The sequence below is a fragment of the Miniopterus natalensis genome, chromosome 1 (genome assembly GCF_054644295.1).
Source record: "Miniopterus natalensis isolate mMinNat1 chromosome 1, mMinNat1.hap1, whole genome shotgun sequence".
Taxonomy (NCBI): Eukaryota; Metazoa; Chordata; class Mammalia; order Chiroptera; family Miniopteridae; genus Miniopterus; species Miniopterus natalensis.
The window spans coordinates 69,322,199-69,342,402 of NC_142081.1; the positions used below are offsets into that span (position 1 = coordinate 69,322,199).

The 20,204-nt window shown below is 50.8% G+C and overlaps 4 protein-coding genes across 6 annotated transcripts; 3 read left to right on the forward strand and 1 right to left on the reverse strand.

Annotated features, from left to right (window-relative positions):
* Positions 1-55: 55 nt before the first annotated feature.
* DCAF11 (DDB1 and CUL4 associated factor 11) lies at positions 56-7,699 on the forward strand. Of its 3 annotated transcripts, none has more exons than XM_016205853.2 (14): positions 56-614; positions 1,512-1,639; positions 1,865-1,992; positions 2,266-2,330; positions 2,640-2,740; positions 2,930-3,076; positions 3,276-3,330; positions 3,669-3,737; positions 4,075-4,132; positions 4,229-4,414; positions 5,101-5,254; positions 5,693-5,845; positions 6,642-6,748; positions 6,845-7,699. In XM_016205853.2, exons 1-14 carry the CDS (start codon positions 460-462, stop codon positions 6,977-6,979), a joined length of 1,641 nt encoding a protein of 546 aa, XP_016061339.1. In that variant the 5' UTR covers positions 56-459; the 3' UTR covers positions 6,980-7,699. The 3 variants fall into 3 exon arrangements, with proteins under 3 accessions (XP_016061339.1, XP_016061343.1, XP_016061344.1); XM_016205857.2 differs by having other exon boundaries at positions 56-591; positions 1,567-1,639; XM_016205858.2 differs by lacking the exon at positions 2,266-2,330 and having other exon boundaries at positions 1,567-1,639.
* A 3,741-nt stretch (positions 7,700-11,440) lies between these two features.
* FITM1 (fat storage inducing transmembrane protein 1) lies at positions 11,441-12,811 on the forward strand. Its single transcript, XM_016205779.2, has 2 exons — positions 11,441-11,721; positions 12,089-12,811. Exons 1-2 carry the CDS (start codon positions 11,456-11,458, stop codon positions 12,699-12,701), a joined length of 879 nt encoding a protein of 292 aa, XP_016061265.1. The 5' UTR covers positions 11,441-11,455; the 3' UTR covers positions 12,702-12,811.
* A 2,167-nt stretch (positions 12,812-14,978) lies between these two features.
* On the forward strand, positions 14,979-17,650 carry PSME1 (proteasome activator subunit 1). The gene is made up of 11 exons (XM_016205781.2): positions 14,979-15,054; positions 15,640-15,672; positions 15,817-15,879; positions 15,994-16,104; positions 16,193-16,235; positions 16,354-16,451; positions 16,709-16,777; positions 16,863-16,930; positions 17,034-17,088; positions 17,164-17,250; positions 17,429-17,650. The coding sequence occupies exons 1-11, from the start codon at positions 15,016-15,018 to the stop codon at positions 17,507-17,509; spliced, it is 747 nt and encodes a 248-aa protein (XP_016061267.1). The 5' UTR covers positions 14,979-15,015; the 3' UTR covers positions 17,510-17,650.
* Positions 17,651-17,666: 16 nt separating this feature from the next.
* On the reverse strand, positions 17,667-19,913 carry EMC9 (ER membrane protein complex subunit 9). Its single transcript, XM_016205783.2, has 5 exons — positions 19,407-19,913; positions 19,203-19,279; positions 18,232-18,301; positions 18,049-18,143; positions 17,667-17,888 (listed from the first exon to the last, which is right to left on the reverse strand). The coding sequence occupies exons 1-5, from the start codon at positions 19,602-19,604 to the stop codon at positions 17,708-17,710; spliced, it is 621 nt and encodes a 206-aa protein (XP_016061269.1). The 5' UTR covers positions 19,605-19,913; the 3' UTR covers positions 17,667-17,707.
* Between the last annotated feature and the right edge of the window lie 291 nt (positions 19,914-20,204).

Below are 20,204 nucleotides of genomic sequence, written 5' to 3' on the forward strand. Positions count from 1 at the left end.
AGGGGGCGTCGGGGGTCTCTGAATCCTAAGGCTTCTGATTGGCTAGGTGAGATAAGCTAATGAAGCGCTTTCTTCCGCTAGGGGTTTTGATTGGTCTGTGAGAGAGGTTACCTGGGAATCCACCCCCTCCAGGGACTTTGATAGGTGAGTTTGAGGTAGAAAACTGAGAAATTCCCCTTCAAAGGATTCTCATTGGTGAGCGAGGGTAGTCCCCTATGCTTCTCTCTTCTTTTTCTGCTTCGCAAGACTGGGGAAGGTTTGTGTTCCTGAAGCGTTGGGAGTTGTCACAGGCTAAAGAAAAAGGGATCTCCTCGGTCCCTAAGAAGTGTCGTCTTCCTAGAGATAGCTGCCCCATCTCAGGAGACCCTAGTATTTCTAGAGCAGGCTTTGCTTTCACCAAACCCAAGGAGGTGACAGGAGGAGTCCCAGCACAAGACGTAAGGATGCTGTGACCAGAAGATGGGATCACGGAACAGCAGCAGCGCAGGAACTGGGTCCGGAGACTCCTCCGAGGGCTTGCCCCGAAGAGGGGCTGGCCTGCGTCGGAGTGAGGAAGAGGAAGAGGAGGATGAAGATGTGGATCTGGCCCAGGTACTGGCCTATCTCCTTCGCAGGTAACTTGCCCTCTGGTGTGTCCCCACCAGGCTCTACCACAGTCCCTTGATCCCAACTCCAGGCCAGGAAGTTACAGAGGATAGGGAATGGGATTAGCCCAGGACAACTGTCCTGTTTGAGCCGAACAGCTTTTTCTACTGGACACTCTTAGCACTCAGCTCTTTATCCAGTAAGAGTGGTTCTAACCTAGGGAGGGTCACCAAAATATCACTCTTGTGTTTGTGGGGACTGTTGAAGAGAGCCTCTCTAGCTATGACTACACAACTGTAATCTATTTTTCAAGTAAGTAAAAAAAAAGGCCCTGATGGGAAAGGAGTGATTGGAGGGGGTGAAGAGAAGAGTTGGGGAGGTGGGTGCTGAACTTCATGAAGTTAATTACATGTGATATGAAGCCACCCAGATTTACTTGAAAAACAAGTTTAAATGAACCTAACTCTAACCCTGCTTTTGAAGAAAGAATGCTTTGAGGGAAGTGACCACCAGGAATTGACTGGAAAGGGTTTGAAACTGGTTTTGTTTCTTAGCTGTGGCTTCTTGAGAACACACCTTGGGGGTCCCTTCAGAATACTGTCTTCTATGCTGGACTACTTGGGCAGAGGCTCAGAAGGAAATACTCTCAGAATTTTTAACTCTCTGGGAAGTCAACTTAGTAGGTCTGTTAGTCTCCATGTAATGTTGGTGTTCTCTACTCCTGCTGAAAGAGTGAGAATTAGTTTCCTACTGTGTCTTATAGAAAACTGAAAATAACAGCCAAGGTCTAGTCAACCTCAGACCTCAAAATGGGGACAGTATGAGTACCAGGTGGTCTAAGCACTGGATAGCCATTGATTCTGAATTTGGTTGGTTTGGGAAAGGAATCCTCCCCCTTTATCATGGGGGGGTGGGTATCTCCACAGGGGCCAAGTGAGGTTGGTGCAGGGAGGAGGTGCAGCAAATTTACAACTCATCCAGGCCCTCTCGGACTCGGAGGAAGAGCATGACAGTGCCTGGGATGGTCGTCTTGGAGACCGATACAACCCACCTGGTAAGAGGAAAGGCTGACTGAGACTTTCATTAGAAAATTTTTTTTTCTTTTTAATTTTGGCAAAGAATAATAGGTTAAATTGAAAGAAAATGAGATAATTAGGGAATAAGGGAGTCCTTGCAGACCCAGTATATGCAGCCATATTGAGTGGGCTTGATCACAGTTCTGCTAATTGTCCTCTGGGACTGAAAGACCTAGGATGAAACTTCTCTTTGGTCCTCACAGTGGATGCAACCCCTGACACCCAGGAGCTGGAATGTAATGAGATCAAGACACAAGTGGAATTGGCCACAGGTCGGCTGGGGCTTAGGCGGGCAGCCCGGGAGCACAGCTTTCCTCAAATGCTGTACCAGGTAGGCGTCTCCACCTCCTGCCAGCCTGGCAGCAGGCCTATCAAGGTAGCCAGAAGCTCTCCTAGCCCCAAAGAGGAGGGCAATAAACTTTCCAAAGAAGCCTCAAGTGCTGGAGCTGGAGAGTTTTAGCCAGCCTGCATCAGAGTTTGGTTGGACATACTGTATGTGGTGTCCATTTCTGTAACAAGAGCAACAACTTTGGAGGAGGGGGCTTGGTGTGGCTGAAGTGACCCTGTGTTTCCACTAGCAGTATTCCTCAATCCCTTCCTTTAGAGAGAACGGGGCCTCTGCCACCGGGGAAGCTTCTCCCTTGGAGAACAGTCTCGAGTGATGTCTCAGTGAGTATGGGGCTTGGTGGAGAGACTCTAAAAGCCAGATAGGTCTTGTCTCCTAAATTTTGAAGGGATAGATGTTAGAGGATCCTCAGGGATTTTAAGGTTAGGTTATGTGGGGTTAATGCTTTAAGAGTAAACAAAGTGGAAAAGTATAGTAATTGAGAGGATGACAGAATAAATGAAAGGAAATTCTACCCAAGGCCAAAAGGGAAGAATGCCCTTGTACTCACATCCAGCTTTCTTAGGATCTGCTAACCAGGATCTTCCTCATCCTGAGCTCCCCTTACCCTCACTTTCCCTCTGCTTCCCCAGCTTCTTGCCCAATGATTTGGGCTTCACTGATACCTACTCTCAGAAGGCTTTCTGTGGCATCTACAGCAAAGATGGTCAAATCTTCATGTCTGCTTGCCAAGGTACCTGACCTTGTCCTATGAACTGCCCTCAAACAAGGAATGTTCCCTCTGGCTGAGGCTAGAAAGGCCCAGATCCTGACTTAGGGATGCTTAGTCAGAGCACGTTTCTCAGATACACTGAGAGAAGTCTGGTCTGGGGAGGATTCGAGGAGGGTATTCCCTAATTCTGCCTGGTCCCCACTTGCACAGACCAGACAATCAGACTGTATGACTGCCGGTATGGCCGCTTTCATAAATTCAAGAGCATCAAGGCCCGAGATGTAGGCTGGAGTGTCCTGGATGTGGCCTTCACCCCTGATGGGAACCATTTCCTATATTCCAGCTGGTCTGATTACAGTGAGTATGCCCCAGACTGCCAGCCTGGGATGAGATCTCCAAACGCCCACCTCCTCTGTACCAGGATTCCACGCCTTCTCCTGGAAAGACCATTTCAAGGGTCTAACATCCTGGCCCTTTGTTCCATCTCCTCTCTAGCTACACTTCCACCTGTCTTCCCCTAGCCCTGAAAGATTCTTGTTTCTCTTGCTTCTCTTAGTTCATATCTGCAACATCTACGGGGAGGGAGACACACACACTGCCCTGGATCTAAGGTACTGGCTTCCCTTCCTGGTCAGTCTCATCAGAAACTTCTCAAGGAAGGCTCTCCAGGAGCAAACCTCTTGAACTGGAACTCCTGCTTAGAGGGAAAAGTACACTGGTTGCAAGTTTCTCTGTGTGGATTCCTGGGAGGGACCCACCCATCCTGTCAGCAGAGGACCAGGGTAAAATAGATGGTTGCAGGATTATTTCTGGGTTCTCCCTGAGGTGATCCACATTCTGGCTCATGTTGGCAGGACTTCTTTTCCCCTGAGAAGTGTGCCTTACAACCCTCATCAGATTCTATTTGGATTAACAAAAGCTAAATCAGCTCCTCCTTTGCTCTTTTCAGGCCAGATGAACGTCGCTTTGCTGTCTTCTCCATTACTGTCTCCTCAGATGGACGAGAAGTGCTAGGAGGGTGAGTGCGGGGGATGTTGCCCTCAGTTAATGACAGAGTCCTCCCAGAGACCAGCTCTACTGTTACAGAGACCAGCTCTACTGCTCTACCCAAGCAGCTATGGAGAACAACCAGCCCTTCTCCAAGGTCAAGGTTTACGACTCGCTTCATCTCTTGTTCACCATTTACCCAGAATGAGATGGGAGATCTCAAACCTCCTAACTCTTCTTCTACCTTCTGTATAAGAAGAGACAGAGGTTTGCCCCTCAGCAGGACTTCACAACAGGGACTCTCCAGAGCACACATAGCAATCCTCTCAGCCCTGGCTCCAGGAGCCTCTTTATCCCTTCCCTTTCAGGGCCAATGATGGCTGCCTGTATGTCTTTGATCGAGAACAGAACCGGCGCACCCTTCAGGTATTGCTCCTGAGACTTAGAGTCTTAATTCCTGGTCCTTGGCTATTAGAAGATCCAGAAAGAGGTCCTAGATATCCTGACCTCTTTCTCCCCTAGATTGAGTCCCATGAGGATGATGTGAATGCAGTGGCCTTTGCTGACATAAGCTCCCAGATCCTGTTCTCTGGGGGTGATGATGCCATCTGCAAAGTATGGGATCGACGCACCATGCGGGAGGATGACCCCAAGCCCGTGGGTGCACTGGCCGGACATCAGGATGGCATCACCTTCATTGACAGCAAGGTGGGCAGGGAGGCAGCACTGTGTAGCCAGGCTCTGGGTGTCCAGGAGAGGGTATCAAAGGGGACTGGTATGGGAACTCCCCTAGGGTCCTTATTAGCCATGTTTGTAAGAGCTGGAGTTTAGGAAAGGGGCTTAAGCCAGGAAATATGAGATCCATTGGTACCCAACACTGATGGAGCTAGGCAGGGCTTTCTGTACAAGAAAAGTAGAAGACACCCAGCCAGCATTGCTCAGTGGTTGAGCATCCACCTGTGAACCTGGAGTTCATGGTTCAGTTCCTGGTCAGGGCACATCACCCTATTGCAGGCTCCATCCCAGTAGAAGGCATGCAGGAGGCAGTTGATCAATGACTCTCTCATCATTGATGTTTCTATCTCTCCCTCTCCCTTCCTCTCTGAAATCAATAAAAACGTATTTTAAAAAATTAAGAAAAAGAAAGAAAAGTAGAAGACAGTTAATCCAGGATAGGATAGGAGACCCAGCCAGTGCCATGGGCACAGAAGAGGAAGCCTAACCAGGGGGTGGGATCTGAGGTAGAAAACCAATGTGAGCCCATCTGGATGAGGAAAGAAGCAAGCAAAATCAGAGGACTGGCATTTTTACCCCTCATATGGAGAAAGGAACTGGACTGACAGCACTGACATTTGCAAGCTCTGACACTTCGTCATCTATCTTGGGATTCACAGGGTGATGCCCGGTATCTCATCTCTAATTCCAAAGACCAGACCATCAAGCTCTGGGATATCCGGCGCTTTTCCAGCCGGGAAGGCATGGAAGCCTCACGCCAGGCTGCCACACAGCAAAACTGGGACTACCGCTGGCAGCAGGTGCCCAAAAAAGGTGAGAGTGGAAGATGGAGCCTGAGATCTGGAGAGTAAAGAGTCAGGGATGGTAGTTAAAATATTTAACCCCTGGAGAGGCCTGTCGTGGGTACAGTGAGTATGTCTGTAGCCTAGAGCTGAGTCCTGGAGTCCTCCCCCAATGTCCGCTTGCCAGGTATTACTCTTTGTTTGCTGAACCATGGGGATACCCAGGGATTCCCAGGGTTTGGGGCTGGGGATCACTCAGAACTAACCAATACAAAAGTATTTCAAGTTTCTTAACGATCAGCAGGAGGCCCAACTGACTGTTGGTAAATACCAGTTGACTGTTAGGTTGGGAAAGAGCCACCAGTTGGGGGTTAGAAAGATGATTGTGAGCATCAATATTTGCCTAAGGACTGGTGATTTGAGAGAATCCAGATTCTTAACCTAAGGCTTTCCCTGCACCCCTACCCAGCCTGGCGGAAGCTGAAGCTCCCAGGGGACAGCTCCTTGATGACCTACCGGGGCCATGGGGTGCTGCACACCCTCATCCGATGCCGATTCTCTCCCACCCATAGCACTGGCCAGCAGTTCATCTATAGTGGCTGCTCCACTGGCAAAGTGGTTGGTAAGGCTTGTGTCAGAACAGAGGCCCTTGGAAAGGGCAGAAATGTTTCTTGGGCATTCTACTGGTTGTAACTAGCAGTGACCACCTTAAAAAATTTAGTGACATATACAAGTGGAAGTTAATTTAGCTTGGAGCAAGGGAGGCTTAAACAGAAACAGAAAACATTCTATTCATCAGCGTTTTAAATTAAGACAAGGAACATAGAATTCTAGTCAGTAAATATAATAGATTACCAGAAATATACTCAGTTCTGTTTTGTAGCCAGTCAAGGAAAGAGATTGCAGATGAAAGGTAAGAGGGAACAGAGGTTAAAAAGAATGGCACACACAGATATTCATCCCCTGAAGCAGGAGGAATGCACAGTTACAGCTATAAGGAACCTGAAACTGTGCAGTCAGATGGAGACCCAGAAAGAGAGAAAGGTGCGCCCCGTCTAGATAAGAACAACAGGTTCACATGTCTGTGGAGACATTTATTGTTCACTTTTGTGGTGCCTTCCAGATCTTGTGGGCTTTTTAGAAAATTGCTGCTAAAAGCTTTAAAGGCACATTGCATTTTAAGCGTAGACCTAGTGAAATTTAGCTGAGGACCAGAGATACCCAAGTTCTGCTAGACCATACCCTCAATCTGAGGTAGGGAAAGGGAAAGAAACTGAGAAACAGCCCATCCCCTGCTGTGGGTTTTGTTCCCCTGGGAAAGTGGGAAGCTGCCTGAGAGGCAGGTAAGTAGTGTTGCTCAGGGAGAGGTGGCTAGAAGGCCCTATGGCAGCCCTCTCCACTCTAGCCTTTGTCAACAGTGTACGACCTCCTTAGCGGGCACATCGTGAAGAAGCTGACCAACCATAAGGCCTGTGTGCGTGATGTCAGTTGGCACCCCTTTGAGGAGAAGATTGTCAGCAGTTCGGTGAGGTTGCAAGAGTTAGGGGGGCCAGTGCATGTCTGGGACTTGGAACTGGGAGGAAGCAGCACTCCCTGACTACTTGCCCCTTCTGCCCTGCAGTGGGACGGGAACCTGCGTTTGTGGCAGTACCGCCAGGCTGAGTACTTCCAGGATGACATGCCAGAGTCTGAGGATCACCCTAGTTCTCCTGCCTCAGTGCCCCACCCCTCTTCAGCCTTTTCCTCACCCCAGTAGATCTGACCTCCAGCCCATACATGGCTGAACCTCTTGATAAGTTCTCTGCCTTCTCTTCCTTTTCTCCCTTCTGGGGGATCTTTGGGGAATCATTGGCATTGGATGGGGAGAAACAGAAGCCCAGGCTTTCGGGGGCCCTAACTGAGCCCTGGAAAATCCTCCCCGTGGGTCTCCTCACAATCCAACACCCCATTCAGCTTGGGTCTCTATCTCTGGCTGTGGTCTGGCAGGACTGCCATTATCTGGGGTGTGGCCTTTGTCAGCAAGAGAACTGTTCTGAGTGTTTTTAATCATGTTTGGATGTTAGGTGTTAGTTCCTAGAGTAGATGCCTGGGGCCAGATCTGACCTGAGCTGTCAGCCAGGCCCATTGCCCAGGCCTTCACATTAAGGATTAGACCGGCCAATCAGAGGGCCAGGCATCCTGGCCTTTCTTCCAGAGGTCCTGATGGCTAGAGCTGTAGCCCTTTGGGGGAGGGTAAGGCTTGTCCTCAGCACCCTCCTGGGGTGGGAATTATATCATTTCTCTCCTGTGCCTGGGTCTTTGGGATCCAACAGGCTGTGGTATGAGAGGCTCCATGTGGCCTCACACAGGACATGCCCTCCCTCCCAGAGTGTTCTGCCTTGCAGAGGCCAGAAGCTTCAAGGAGCTCCTTCAAGTAGGACTCCTTCGTCCTCTCACTGGCTTTGGCTCCCTCAATAAACTCTCTGTGGGAACCTGGCTCAGTGTCTGTCTCTGTCGCTCTCTCTTTTTCCTGTCTGAGGTCTTTTATCCTCTCACTTCAAGAAAATAGTTTCAACAGAACCTTCAGATATGCTCATGCTCCTCTAGGGGAAAAATCACCCCTTTGATGCCCCAAGATGTAGGGAAATACCAAAATCATTTGTTAACTGTGCTTTTCAGTAGGCATTCCCTCACCAACCTCAGATACTTCCCAGCAAATAGAAATCAAGAGAGCAGGAAATAAGCACATTTTAGATCAACACACTTGCATCAGATATGTTCTGGAGCTGGCCCTGAGCTGGTCCAGTCTACAAGAAAAAGTCACCCAGAGCCAGAGAGAACCTGGTGGTCATTGATGCCAGGCCCCACCTGGGCCCTTCACCCTCACAGCCATCACTTATACAATGAGGAAGCGGAAATGTGCAGAGGTCAGGCAACATGCCCCAGAGCAGACTGATGGTGTGGCCAATGGGGAACTAGGGTTCACATCCAGCTCTGATCCATCTTTTCCCACATTTCATTATCTCCAATGCAATTTTCAAACTGGGATACACACACACCTACAGGGGTTCTCAAAGACGCAGCAAGGGGTCAAAGGGGTACCTGTTTCACAGTGAAACCAGTTTTTTAAAAAATGAGTTGTTCAGATGCTCAACCTCCATGTATTCTCTTTCCCCCAAGTTATCTGCCTAGTGTGAAACTCATGCCAGATCTCCTTTCCCTCCAGCCCTTTTGATTTCCCCTCTGCCACATCACCCGTCTTACCCAGAACCTGTAGTACTTCCAAGGTGCCCAAGTTAGAGGCCAATTAAAACTATTAGTGTCCTCCCTGGCCGGTGTGGGTCAGTTGGTTGGGTGTCATCCTGTGCACCAAAAGGTTGCTGGTTCAATTCCCAGTCAGGGCACATACCCAGGTTGTGGGTATGCAGGAGGCAGCTAATCAGTGTTTCACTCTCACATCAATGTTTGTCTCTCCCCTCTCACTTCCTCTCTCTCTAAAAATCAATAAAAAATCTTAAACCAACAACTATTAGGGTCCTCAAAGCTTCATTTAATCAAGGCCCTAAGGGCCATACATTTTTCTCATTGAGAAAAGTGTCTCCAAAACAATTTTAGTTTATTATTTTCAAAATGTGTGAAATACTTGTACTAATAATATATTTTATACTACTAACAATTATGCAAATTCAATCTAGAAGAAAATTTAACTTTTAGGGCCATATGAACACAAGAAATGTTTTGGTTTTTTGTTTTGTTTTGTTTTTAATCCTCACCTAAGGATATTTTTCCATTGCTTTTCAGAGAGAGCAGAAGGGGGGGGGGGGAGAGGGAGGGAGGGAGGGAGGGGGAGAGAGAGAGAGAGAGAAACATTGATGTGAGAGAGACACATTGATTGGTTGCCTCCCACATGCGCCCCAACCAGGTCTGATGATTGAACCTGCAACTAATGTATGTGCTGTTGGTTGGAATCGAATCCAGGACCCTTCAGTCTGCAGGCTGACGCTCTAACCACTGAGCCAAACTGGCTAGGGCAGGAAATGTTTAAAATGTAAATTTCAAATTATATACTTTTTTTGCAACGAAGTACAATCAATAAAAGCCTTTCAAGAATAAAGGATAAGTTCTTTGGGGGAAGTAGAATGGCAATATAATTTCTGACTATTAAGATCTCGTCCCCTGTTTTTTAAATGGATAATGGTGAGGCATATAATCACTGTAGTATTTAGATTCTGTTAAATATACTTAAAAGATTGATATAGCTTTATTTTTGAAATGTCAGTATATACAATACACTGGAAGTTATGTCCTTTATAACTATTTAAAATTACAATGTAAAACTTTTTGTCAACTTAAGAATATGTAAGTAGGCCCTGGCTGGTATGGCTCAGTTGGTTGGAGCATCCTCTGGTACACCAGAAGATGGAGGGTTCATTTCCAGGTCAGGGCGCATACCTAGGTTGTGGGTTCAATCCCAGTCAGGGCACGTATGGGAGGGATCGGTGTATCTCTCTTACATCAATGTTTCTCTCTCTCAAATCAATTTTTTAAAATATGTGAGTGGCCTGGCTGGTGTGTCTCAGTAGTTGAGCATCGACCTATGATCCAGGAGATCGTGGTTTGATTCCTGGTCAGGGCACCAAAAAAACCCCCAAATGTGTGAGTGGGTCTATAGGTCTTCATGTATAGGGTCCATGAGCAGAAACTATGCCAAAATATGGGCTTTAGGATCTGGAAGGAGCCAACTTGACTAATCCATCTGGATCAGTTTGCAGATGAGGGTGCTGAGGACCAAGGAGGGTTAGATGTTTTCCCAAAGTCACACAGTTGGACCCAGAACCCAGGTGTCCTTGCTTCCTCATTCCTGTCACTACTTTGTGAGTCTCCACTGTGCTTTGAAATCCCACCACCAGCTTTGAGGAATGAGGAAGGAAGATAAAAAGGGATCTCAAAACAGTTACTGAATTATAGGGATTTCACTTAGGTAGGTTGCTCCTTGTTCTATGGCTCCAGCCCCAGTGGTCAGGTTGGGAGGCCAAGTCTTTTTTTCTTTTTTTTTAATCCTTACCCGAGGATATGTTTTTATTGATTTTTAAAGAGAGAGGAAGAGGTGGAGGAAGAGAGAGAAACATCGATCAGTTTCCTCCCATACACACCCTGACCAGGGATCGAGCCCGCAGCCTAGGTATGTGCCCTGACTGGGAATCGAACCCGCAACCTTTTTGGTGTACAGGATGGCACTCCAACTAACCCACCTGGCCAGGGTGGGAGGCCAAGTTTCATGTGTGGCTGAGACCCAGGATAATTGGTTAGAGGACACAACCTAAGATTTCAATGGTTGGGGATTTTCCTTCTAGGTCTCCACCCCCCTACCCCTTCCCCATCACCTGGGAGTAAACCTAACCTTTGGGTCTTTGAGAGTCCAGTCGGCACCACCACCATCTCATATAGTATGCCTTTTTCAGGACACTTGAATTTAATCTGTTGGCCATCATAATAAACATACCAAGGAAGGGTCCCCTTTACATCTGACGTCTTGTGCATTGTACAACCACCATGGTTTACACAGCAGCCCTGGGACCAAACTAGCCCCTCAGACCAGATGAGCTAGGGCTGAGCCAAGCCCCTGGTGTCACAGTATCCTAAAGCGGATAGGCTTTATTGAACACTGCAGTGCACAGCCTTCTTGCTGCATACTTAGTGGTGGGCTCTTGTGCTCAAACCTGAGGAGAGGAGCTGGGCCACACTGATGATGAGAGAGAGACATTTTTTAATAAATTCCAAGGTTTGGTTAGTTTTATCTTTCTGACCCCTGGTTTCCCTGTGGATCAAACACATAATAAAGTTGGGGTGGAGTGGGGATGGCTGGCTGACCAAACAAAAACAGGCAGACCCAAGTAGGCTGTGGTCAAAGACAACCCTGAACAGCAGGCCTGGCCCTGAGACATGAACTAGAACATGGTTAGAGCTGGGGACACAGACCTAGAGGGCCAAGAGGAGACAGCACTAATAGGAAAGGACACAAGCTGCCATCCAGACACACAACCGAGGCTGGGACCCTGCTGACGTGGCAGCCCTCTGCCCTGGCCCCTTACTGCCCCCCGCCCCTCTCCCCCGCCTGCCAGCTGCCAACAGGGCTCTGCTCTGTGTCTGCCACACCTGTCACTGCCTGTCCTTGTCCGGGGAGTGGGGGGGGCCCATCAGCCCCTCCTCAGCTGCCCAGCAGAGCAAGCAGTTAGTGGGGAGGGGAGGGAACATGGAGCGGGGGCCGGTAGTGGGGGTAGGGCTGGGGGCCAGGGCCAGAATCCGGGCACTGCTGGGCTGCCTGGTCAAGGTGCTGCTCTGGGTAGCCTCTGCCTTGCTGTACTTTGGAAGTGAACAGGCTGCCCGCCTCCTGGGAAGCCCCTGCTTACGGCGCCTGTACCATGCCTGGTTGGCAGCAGTGGTCATCTTTGGGCCCCTTCTGCAATTCCATGTCAACCCTCGGACTATCTTCGCCAGCCACGGAAACTTCTTCAACATGTGAGTGCACTTGAGGCCAGGGGCGCCGGCTCCCTGCACTCTGGGATCCTAGCTCCCTCCAGGCTTCTGTCCTCTTGCCAGTCCAAACACTAAAAATAGGCTAGGAGGTTGAGGAGAAGGTCAGAGGAAGGGGAGGGGGACAGTGTTGTGGGGTACAGGGGAAGTAGGGAGCAGGGCTGAAGAGGAAATATGGACCCAGAAGGTTGAATGGGTGTATGAGTGGATGGGGGTGGGAGATATAAGACACAGGAAATAGCCAGTGATGAAATGTAGGGCTGGGGATCTGTCCCCGGCGATGGGAACATAGACCCAAGTGGGGAGATGGGGCTGAGGGGTCTCAGTAGCCTCCCCTCTTTTCTGCCCACAGAAAGTTTGTGAATTCCGCATGGGGCTGGACATGCACCTTCCTGGGGGGCTTCGTGTTGCTGGTGGTGTTCCTGGCTACACGGCGAGTCGCAGTGACTGCCCGGCACTTGAGCCGGCTGGTGGTGGGGGCAGCTGTGTGGCGGGGGGCTGGCAGGGCCTTCCTGCTCATCGAGGACCTGACCGGCTCCTGCTTCGAGCCTCTACCCCAAGGCCTGCTGCTCCACGAGCTGCCTGACCGCCGCAGCTGCCTTGCAGCTGGCCACCAGTGGCGGGGCTACACGGTCTCCTCCCATACCTTCCTGCTCACCTTCTGCTGTCTGCTCATGGCCGAGGAAGCAGCAGTGTTTGCCAAGTACCTGGCCCATGGGCTGCCCGCTGGTGCACCTCTGCGCCTCGTCTTCCTACTCAACGTGCTGTTACTGGGCCTCTGGAACTTCTTGCTGCTCTGTACCGTCATCTATTTCCACCAGTATACTCACAAGGTGGTGGGCGCAGCAATAGGCACCTTTGCCTGGTACCTCACCTACGGCAGCTGGTATCATCAGCCCTGGTCTCCAGGGAGCCCGGGCCATGGCCTCTTCCCTCGGCGCCACTCCAGCCGCAAGCATAACTGAAAGAAATAAAGGCACATCAGGGGCGGCTCTGGCCCCCTTATCATTTGGTTGGGGGGACCTGGAAAGGGTGGAAAGGATAAAAAGAGGCTGGAAAATAAAATAAATGAATAAAAAATTAAAATAAATAAAAGCGAGGCTGGTGGTCACTGAGGTTCCTCAGCCATTCCTTGCTAATATCAACCTTGAATGTCCTTCTTTATGCTTGATGGCCATTTCTCCTGCTGTCCTTTCATTCTCCTAGTCCTTGCAGACTTTGAGCTATCTGAGGCTCTGATGTCAAGGAATGGCACTGCTAGGGCAGGTAACAGTGCCCTTAGGTATGGGCAGCATTCCTACTGAACAGGTGCTCCATCTCCAGCCTGGTTGATTTATTTTTCCTGCTTCTTCCCCTGAATCCCACCTTCACTTTCCTCAGGGGCCTGCCTGTCCAGGCGCCCTTTCTACCTGTCTTCCCTGTAGGGGTCCGTCCATGTGTGCTCATTTATTTAAAAGATGTTTGTTGAACCAAGCATAGTTCCATGTTGTGAATAAGAAAGACAAGGGTTTTGCTGCTTGGAGGCTTATGGGTTGGTTACTGGGGGAGGCAAATGATAAACTCACAAATAACAATAGCAAACACTTGTATTGTGCTTACCCTGCCAAGCACCATTCTAAGTTCTATAAGTTCTTTATTTAAATTAACACATTTAGCCCTCACAGCAACAACACTATGAAGTAGGTTTGGTAGTGTTTCCATTGTACAGTTGGGAAAACTGGCACAGGCTAAGTAGCTTGTTCATTGCTAGTGAATATGAGAATCAGGATTCTAAACCCAGGCACTGTGGTTCGGTTGTCTATCTCTAAACCAGGGATAAGTGAATTACAGCCCTCCTGTGGCCAGTTTTTGTATTGCCTGATTGCTAAGAAGGGGTCTTACTTTTTTTAATGGTAGAAAAAAAATTGAATACTTCATGATATGTGAAAATTACATGAAATTCAAATTCCAGTGTCCATAGATAAGGTTTTATTGGAATCTAGCCACACTAATTCATTTAGGTATAGCTACTTACCTGCTCCAATGGCAGGATTGAGTACTATAGTTGCTACAGACACTGTATGACACAGAAAGCCTAAAATATTTTACAGAAAAGATTTGTCAACCCCTGGTCTAAACCACACTATTCTCAAAAACTAAACTGACTGATATCAGAGGTAAGTGCTATGAAGGTACTTTGTAAGGCAGAGACTTGTAGGGATGTACTTTATAAAAGATGAAGGAAAGTTCTCTGAAAAAGTGACATTTGAGCTGAGAAGGGACTGGGGCAGGGGAAGGGTATGTCAGGCGAAGGGATTAACCAGGGCAAATACCCTGAAACAAGAATGAATGTGACACTGGTAACAAATGAAAAGCCGGGTATTTGCAAGTGTAATGAAAGGGGGAGAAAGCAGTAGAAAGCGAAGTTGATTGGCTATAGATGCCAGGCTGTCCAGGCAGGCATTCGGATTTCAGGAAAGCCCTTTGGCTTTCATTCTTAGAAATCCAAAGAGTTCTAAGCAAGAAAGAGCCAGATCCTGCTGCTGTGTGGAGAGCGGGTTATAGAGGAATGGAGTCCACAATAAGGGTCAGGAGACAGCTGACTGGGGTCTGAGTTGTGCCAGCCTCTGAAAGTCACTGCATTGGCCAGAGGATGCCCGCGGAGCCAGGGACCCAGGCTGGCAGGGCTAGGAAAGGAAGGCCAGGTTTACTCCACAGCTGAGGAAAGATGGAAGAGCACCAGATAAGGCTTATCACTGTCCCAGGGCCAGCAAATGAGGAAAAGAGCCAGTGGGGAGTCAAGAGGCGGAGATGTGGGGGGCGGGAGTACAAAGGCGCGCAGCGGCTGAGCGGAGGGATTACCAGCCTCCTGAAGTCGAGAGGAAAGAAGCAGAACCGAGAAAGGACAGGAGTGGAAAGAAGGCAGGGGAGGGAGGCGGAAGAAGGAGGCGGAGCGTCTAGAGCAGGGCGGGGAGCGGGGGGCGGGGGGGCAGAGGCAGAAGGCGGGGAGCCCAGAACGGGGAGGCCGAGGGGGTGGTGGCGAGCAGGAGATCAGTGGGAACTCTCCTCTAGGACTCTAGGGGGAGCCTGGCCTGAGCCGCCTTCCCCCGCGCGTCCCACCCTCAGCCCCCACCTCACCACGGGCCCTCGCTGCTCGCTGGCCTGTCCCCGCCTCCTCCGCCGCCTGCACTCGCGGCTCTCAGGAAGGCGGTGCGGGTTGCGTGCGCCGCTTTCACTTTCCCTTCCCGGCGCCCAGTCCTCCCACCTCGTGCGGCGCTAGGACCCCCGCCCGCCCCAGCCATGGCCACGCTCAGGGTCCAGCCTGAAGCCCAAGCCAAGGTGAGCGCTGCGGGTTCGAGGAAGGGCTCGTTAGGGAGGCGTGGCGCCGAAAGGCTGTGGTCGTAGGTGATCCGCCCCCCAGCGCCCCGGACACTTGTCGGGGATCAGTCTTCGGGCCCAAGTGAGCCTTCATGCCGGGAGCACCTGAGCCCAGGGAGATCGGCGGGGTTCGCCCCCGAGCGAGGGGAGGCGGCCTGGGTTCAGCGGGGTGAGGCGAAGCGCAGAGCTAGCGTGGAGGGGAAGTCCGCTGGCCCGGCGCCGGGCCCACACACAGGCGCTGTACGGGACCTGCCTTGCCATCTCATTGCCTTTCGCACAGGGAGGGCCCCGGGGCCCATTCCACAGGTCACTCTGTCCCTGCCCCTGTCGCGAAAGGCTCTTAACACCTCTCCTTACACAGCCCAGGAGACCCGAGGGATGTTCTCACTTGAACCAGTCGCCCTTCGCCGCCAGGAATGTTCTCATCCCCAAAATCCAGTCCCACGGGGACCCACTACACCCTTCCCCAGGCCATGCCCTACACAGCCCTAAGGGAGGGAACTGGCCATAAAGCCATGTGTCTGAAAGGCTGCCTGTGTCCCACAGGTAGATGTGTTCCGTGAAGACCTATGTACCAAGGTAAGACCTGCCCCATCAGCACCCCACCCCTACTCAGTTCCCACTGGATTAGTCCTTCCTTGCTGGGCAGCATCAGCCCTGCTTTACTGCCTAGGAAGGGCATTTGATTCTGACAGCCGTCTTCCACCCTCACCTCACTCTTAGACGGAGAATCTGCTTGGGAGCTATTTCCCCAAGAAGATTTCTGAGTTGGATGCATTTTTAAAGGTACTGAGACTGGGCAGGGAGCTAAAAAGTAAGGGTCAAGGGGGAGAGTCTGGACCATGAGAGTAAGGTGAGAGGGATGCCCTTGCCTCCAGCCTTCCTCCTACCCTGTGCCAGGATCCAGCTCTCAATGAAGCCAACCTGAGCAATCTGAAGGCCCCGTTAGACATCCCAGTGCCTGATCCAGTCAAGGAGAAAGAGAAGGAGGAGCGGAAGAAACAGCAGGAGGCAAGCCAAGACAAGCTGGGAGGAGGGACCCAAAAATGGGGAAAATTAGCCTTAGACCTGACTCCCAAGAGCCCTTCTTTCCCTGCAGAAGGAAGACAAAGATGAAAAGAAAAAAGAAGACGAAGACAAAGGTACCTATGGTGGGAAGGGTTATGAGTCTCATCTTCCAGGAGTTCCTCCTGAAGGATTCCTCTTTCCCACCCCTCACTTAGCCCCAGCCATGTGACTGACCTGTTGCCCACTCTCTAGGTCCTCCCTGTGGCCCAGTGAACTGCAATGAGAAGATCGTGATCCTCCTGCAGCGCCTAAAGCCTGAGATCAAAGATGTCATTGAGCAGCTTAACCTGGTGAGCCCTCCCACTCCACTTCCACCTCCAGGATTTAGGTCAAACCCTTTGTCTTCCTTGGCCTCTGCCATTTAGGGCGTGGCACCTGCCAAGTCTTAGCAGGATAGGGCACAGCCATTGAAGCCAGAAGCTAGGCCTTGGGGCTCAGGCTGGACTGGGCATACCTCCACCCAAAGCAGGCAGGAAGCAAGGAAGGACAGGAACTTGAGAACTGGGTTGAGGGCTGATGTGACTTTGATGCCATTCCCTCCTCCCAGGTCACCACCTGGTTGCAGCTGCAGATACCTCGGATTGAGGATGGAAACAATTTTGGAGTGGCTGTCCAGGTTAGAGCACCGCCTCACTCTTCCAACCTCCTTACCTCTCTAGTCCATGCTGTTTTCCACTTTCCCCCTTGCATTCTTTACCCAGGAGAAGGTGTTTGAGCTGATGACTGCCCTTCACACCAAACTGGAAGGCTTCCACACTCAAATCTCCAAGTGAGTGTCTGCCCAACTGCACTCACGTGCACACTCTGCCTTTGGCTTGGATAGAGGACTGGATTCTCTCATTCTCGCTCAACATACCTTCTATTTCCCACAGGTATTTCTCTGAACGGGGTGATGCCGTGACCAAAGCAGCCAAGCAGCCCCATGTGGTAGGTGAGACCCAGGTCAGGGTACATGAGGGGAAGGACACATTTGAATTCAACCCTGACCCAGGTCTCCCACAGGGTGATTATCGGCAGCTGGTGCATGAGCTGGATGAGGCAGAGTACCGGGACATCCGGCTGATGGTCATGGAGATCCGAAATGCTTATGTGAGGAGGAGAGGGTGGGGCAGGGGTGGGCAGAGGCAGCTTTCCCAGGCCACCCATCCCCTGACCCTACAGGCTGGGGGTGAAGGGTGACAAAGCTCAGTCTCTCTACAAGGTTAGAAATGAGGCACAGAGCCACTGGGGACTTATGGCTGATCCCCGCTCCTCCCTGGCCCTATAGGCTGTGTTATATGACATCATCCTGAAGAACTTTGAGAAGCTCAAGAAACCCAGGGGAGAAACAAAGGGAATGATCTATTGAAAACCTCCTCTTACAGTGTGGTGGGTCCAGCAGAGACCTTTCTGTCTTTGACAGGGAACTCCAGACTTTGTCCCATCTCTTCCTTTTGAGGTTTCTCCCTCACTTTGCCTCTTAGGCACAATAAATACAGTCATAATGGTACCCATCAGCTCAAGTCTCTTTATTGGATCCTGACACACACGCCCCTCTGGCCCTGGCTCAGGCATTTCCATTGGTGGGACCAACCCGCTGGGTGATTTCGGTGTTGAGCTGCTGGTTGGTCCAGTCCTGCCGGATGTCATCAAGATGGCAGTCAAAGTCCACAAGGTGCTGGTGGGCCCGACTCTCGAGTAATGCTCCCACCATCTGTCGTGACTCTTCCCAGTCCCTCCACATCACTCTGAAATAATAACCCTCATGAAGGTCAAACTCAGCAGGCAGTGGGGCCAGACATGTAACAGAGTAGTTAGCTCTAGCGAATGACCCTTGGGGCAGGACCAAGGACAGGGGTTCAGTCGCTGTGGCGTTCCAAGAAGAGGTAGAGGGAATGGGGCACTCACAAGTTCTTGTCCTTGGGGACCCAGCGGAGACCATGGTTCTCCAGAACGATGACTGGGGGTACATTAGGCTGAGACACCAGTTTCTGATTATCCAACTGTGTGAACAAGGAAGGGCAGGTGAGGGTTTCAAGGATCACCCTTCCTACTTTGTTTCCAACTCCCTTCTCCAAACCCAGTCCTCACCATAATAAGTATTGCCTCAGGGAAGAATTCTGCAATCCGCCCAGCGATTTTCAAGGCTAGGGGCCCAGGGCTGTGTAGAGGGAAGATCAGAGGAGTGAGGAGCCGACTGGAGAGACCCCGTCCATCTGAGCTGTGCCTCCCAGATCTCACAGACATGGATGCAGTGATTGCCTTTCCCTGTAGTTAACCTGGGGGGGTTCAGGTCTGCTTGATGCTTCATGCAGGACTGCTTGATGCTTGAGTGCTATGGGAAACAGGTGCTCAGACACTGCTGGTGAGAGTGGAAATTAAAGGTGGTCTTCTTGGGGGTAATTTGGCATAACCATCCAAATTTAAACTGTATACTATACATATGCTGATCCAGAAATCCCACTTATATAAAGAAATTACTGTAATAATGGGGTACTCTATAATAGAAGATTGGAAACAACCTTAATGTTCAATATAGGCATTTAATAAATTATGGTACATCCTTATTCATATTACATAACCTTAGTGTAAGGTAGACCTTGGAGTAGAAATGGATAGATGTCAGATATTTATTAAATGAGAGAAAAGGAAATTACAAAATAGTACGTATACTTTGATCCAGATACACAATTAATATACAAGTAGATATTTTTTTCTACTTATAGAAAAGAAATTTGGGTGGGGGGGGGTAAGTTGCTTTTTGGGCTTCCTGTGCTCTTTTAGCAGTTTGGGGGCAGGGGCACCTCGGTTAAAACAAGTGTCAGCCTTTTCTTATTGATACACAGTTGTCCTCCCCACTGCCACCATAGTTCCTCCAAAGGTCTTTATATTTCTTTCTATTTCCTCACTCCAGTACCCAGCCTCATTTCTGGTGTACAGTTTCTGCTCCTAAACGTTTGATTAAGGAAAGGTGGAAGGAATGACCAAGAGGGCTTCTCTTGACACCACCCCCAGCCCCACCCCGTAACCCTTAGCCTCCTGCCTCTGGCTACCCCACTCACCTTTGGTCATCCAGAGCTGCATTGGCATGGTAGTACCCAGCCACTACCAGCCCGGCCTGCGCGCCCCACACATCCACCTGCCGTGGGAAAGGGGCCATCAGTAACCGCCCTGTGGGTGTGCACTGCTGCTAGAGGCCGGGGATAGGCTTGGGCTAGGGGTGTTAGGGGGTTTCGAAATGGTTGGTGGGTGTACAGCAGCGGCACCTGGTTGAGAGCGACCTCCAGCATGACGGACAGGGCCAGGTGGCTGTGGAACAGGGGCACACAGTCGGTGAGGCACAGGCATTCTCCCGACTGCGGAGCCGGCGCCAACAACAGCCCGTTCACCGCGGCATGAGGGTACCGGGCGGCGTGCAGGCACATCTTCACGTAGGCCCGGGCCGAGATCTCCACCTCCCCCATGGCGAACCGGGCCCCGGCTCGAGTCCACGAATCTTTCTTCAGCGCCCCGGCACCCTCCCTGGCTCTTCCTGTGCCCCCTCACTTAGGTTCGGTGGTGGCCCTGACTCAAGGCACCTCGCTCCGGAGCCCGGTTCCGACCTAGCCCGGAACCAGGTGGTCCCGATGGCACGCTCCAGAACCGAGCTCCGCCTCCGCTGCCCGCAGGAGGTGGCAGCAGCCTTGGAGACGCAGCCGGCTGCTACTAGCCCGACCAGCTTCTAGAGTACTGCCCACACGGTGCTCTTTGATAGGCTTAGAGGTTCTCGTTGTGTCCAATCACAGGCCTCATCCAAACCTTGCCCCGCCTTTGTCTCCAGAGGGAGTGGAAAGAACCCACAACTGTAAAGGAAAGAGAACTGCCTGCACGCTGATTGGCTAGGCTACCCGGCTTCGGCTAGTGATTGCAGAATGGCTGCTTGTTACCTGTGCCCCTGGGTCCCCAAAGCCCTGCAGAGCCAGCGCGGGGGAGGGCATGCCCTGCCTAAGGTGTTCGGGAGCAGTAGATCTTTGACCAGCGGACTACCTTGCTCCTACTATCAGATGAGTGGATTTGTATGCTAG

Bases quoted from the DNA above. Each gene is read 5' to 3' on its own strand.
- FITM1 (XM_016205779.2), top strand. From the start codon at position 11,456: ATGGAGCGGGGGCCGGTAGTGGGGGTAGGGCTGGGGGCCAGGGCCAGA. The intron at 11,722-12,088 runs GTGAGTGCACTT...TTCTGCCCACAG, and splicing joins CACGGAAACTTCTTCAACAT to AAAGTTTGTGAATTCCGCAT.
- DCAF11 (XM_016205853.2), top strand. From the start codon at position 460: ATGGGATCACGGAACAGCAGCAGCGCAGGAACTGGGTCCGGAGACTCC. The intron at 1,640-1,864 runs GTAAGAGGAAAG...TGGTCCTCACAG, and splicing joins AGACCGATACAACCCACCTG to TGGATGCAACCCCTGACACC. The intron at 6,749-6,844 runs GTGAGGTTGCAA...TCTGCCCTGCAG, and splicing joins AGAAGATTGTCAGCAGTTCG to TGGGACGGGAACCTGCGTTT.
- EMC9 (XM_016205783.2), bottom strand. From the start codon at position 19,604: ATGGGGGAGGTGGAGATCTCGGCCCGGGCCTACGTGAAGATGTGCCTG. The intron at 18,302-19,202 runs GTGAGTGGGGTA...CCCTCTACACAG, and splicing joins GCAGCTCTGGATGACCAAAG to CCCTGGGCCCCTAGCCTTGA. The intron at 18,144-18,231 runs GTGAGGACTGGG...TTGTTCACACAG, and splicing joins CTGAGGCAATACTTATTATG to TTGGATAATCAGAAACTGGT.
- PSME1 (XM_016205781.2), top strand. From the start codon at position 15,016: ATGGCCACGCTCAGGGTCCAGCCTGAAGCCCAAGCCAAG. The intron at 15,055-15,639 runs GTGAGCGCTGCG...TGTGTCCCACAG, and splicing joins AGCCTGAAGCCCAAGCCAAG to GTAGATGTGTTCCGTGAAGA. The intron at 16,236-16,353 runs GTACCTATGGTG...CCCACTCTCTAG, and splicing joins AAAAGAAGACGAAGACAAAG to GTCCTCCCTGTGGCCCAGTG.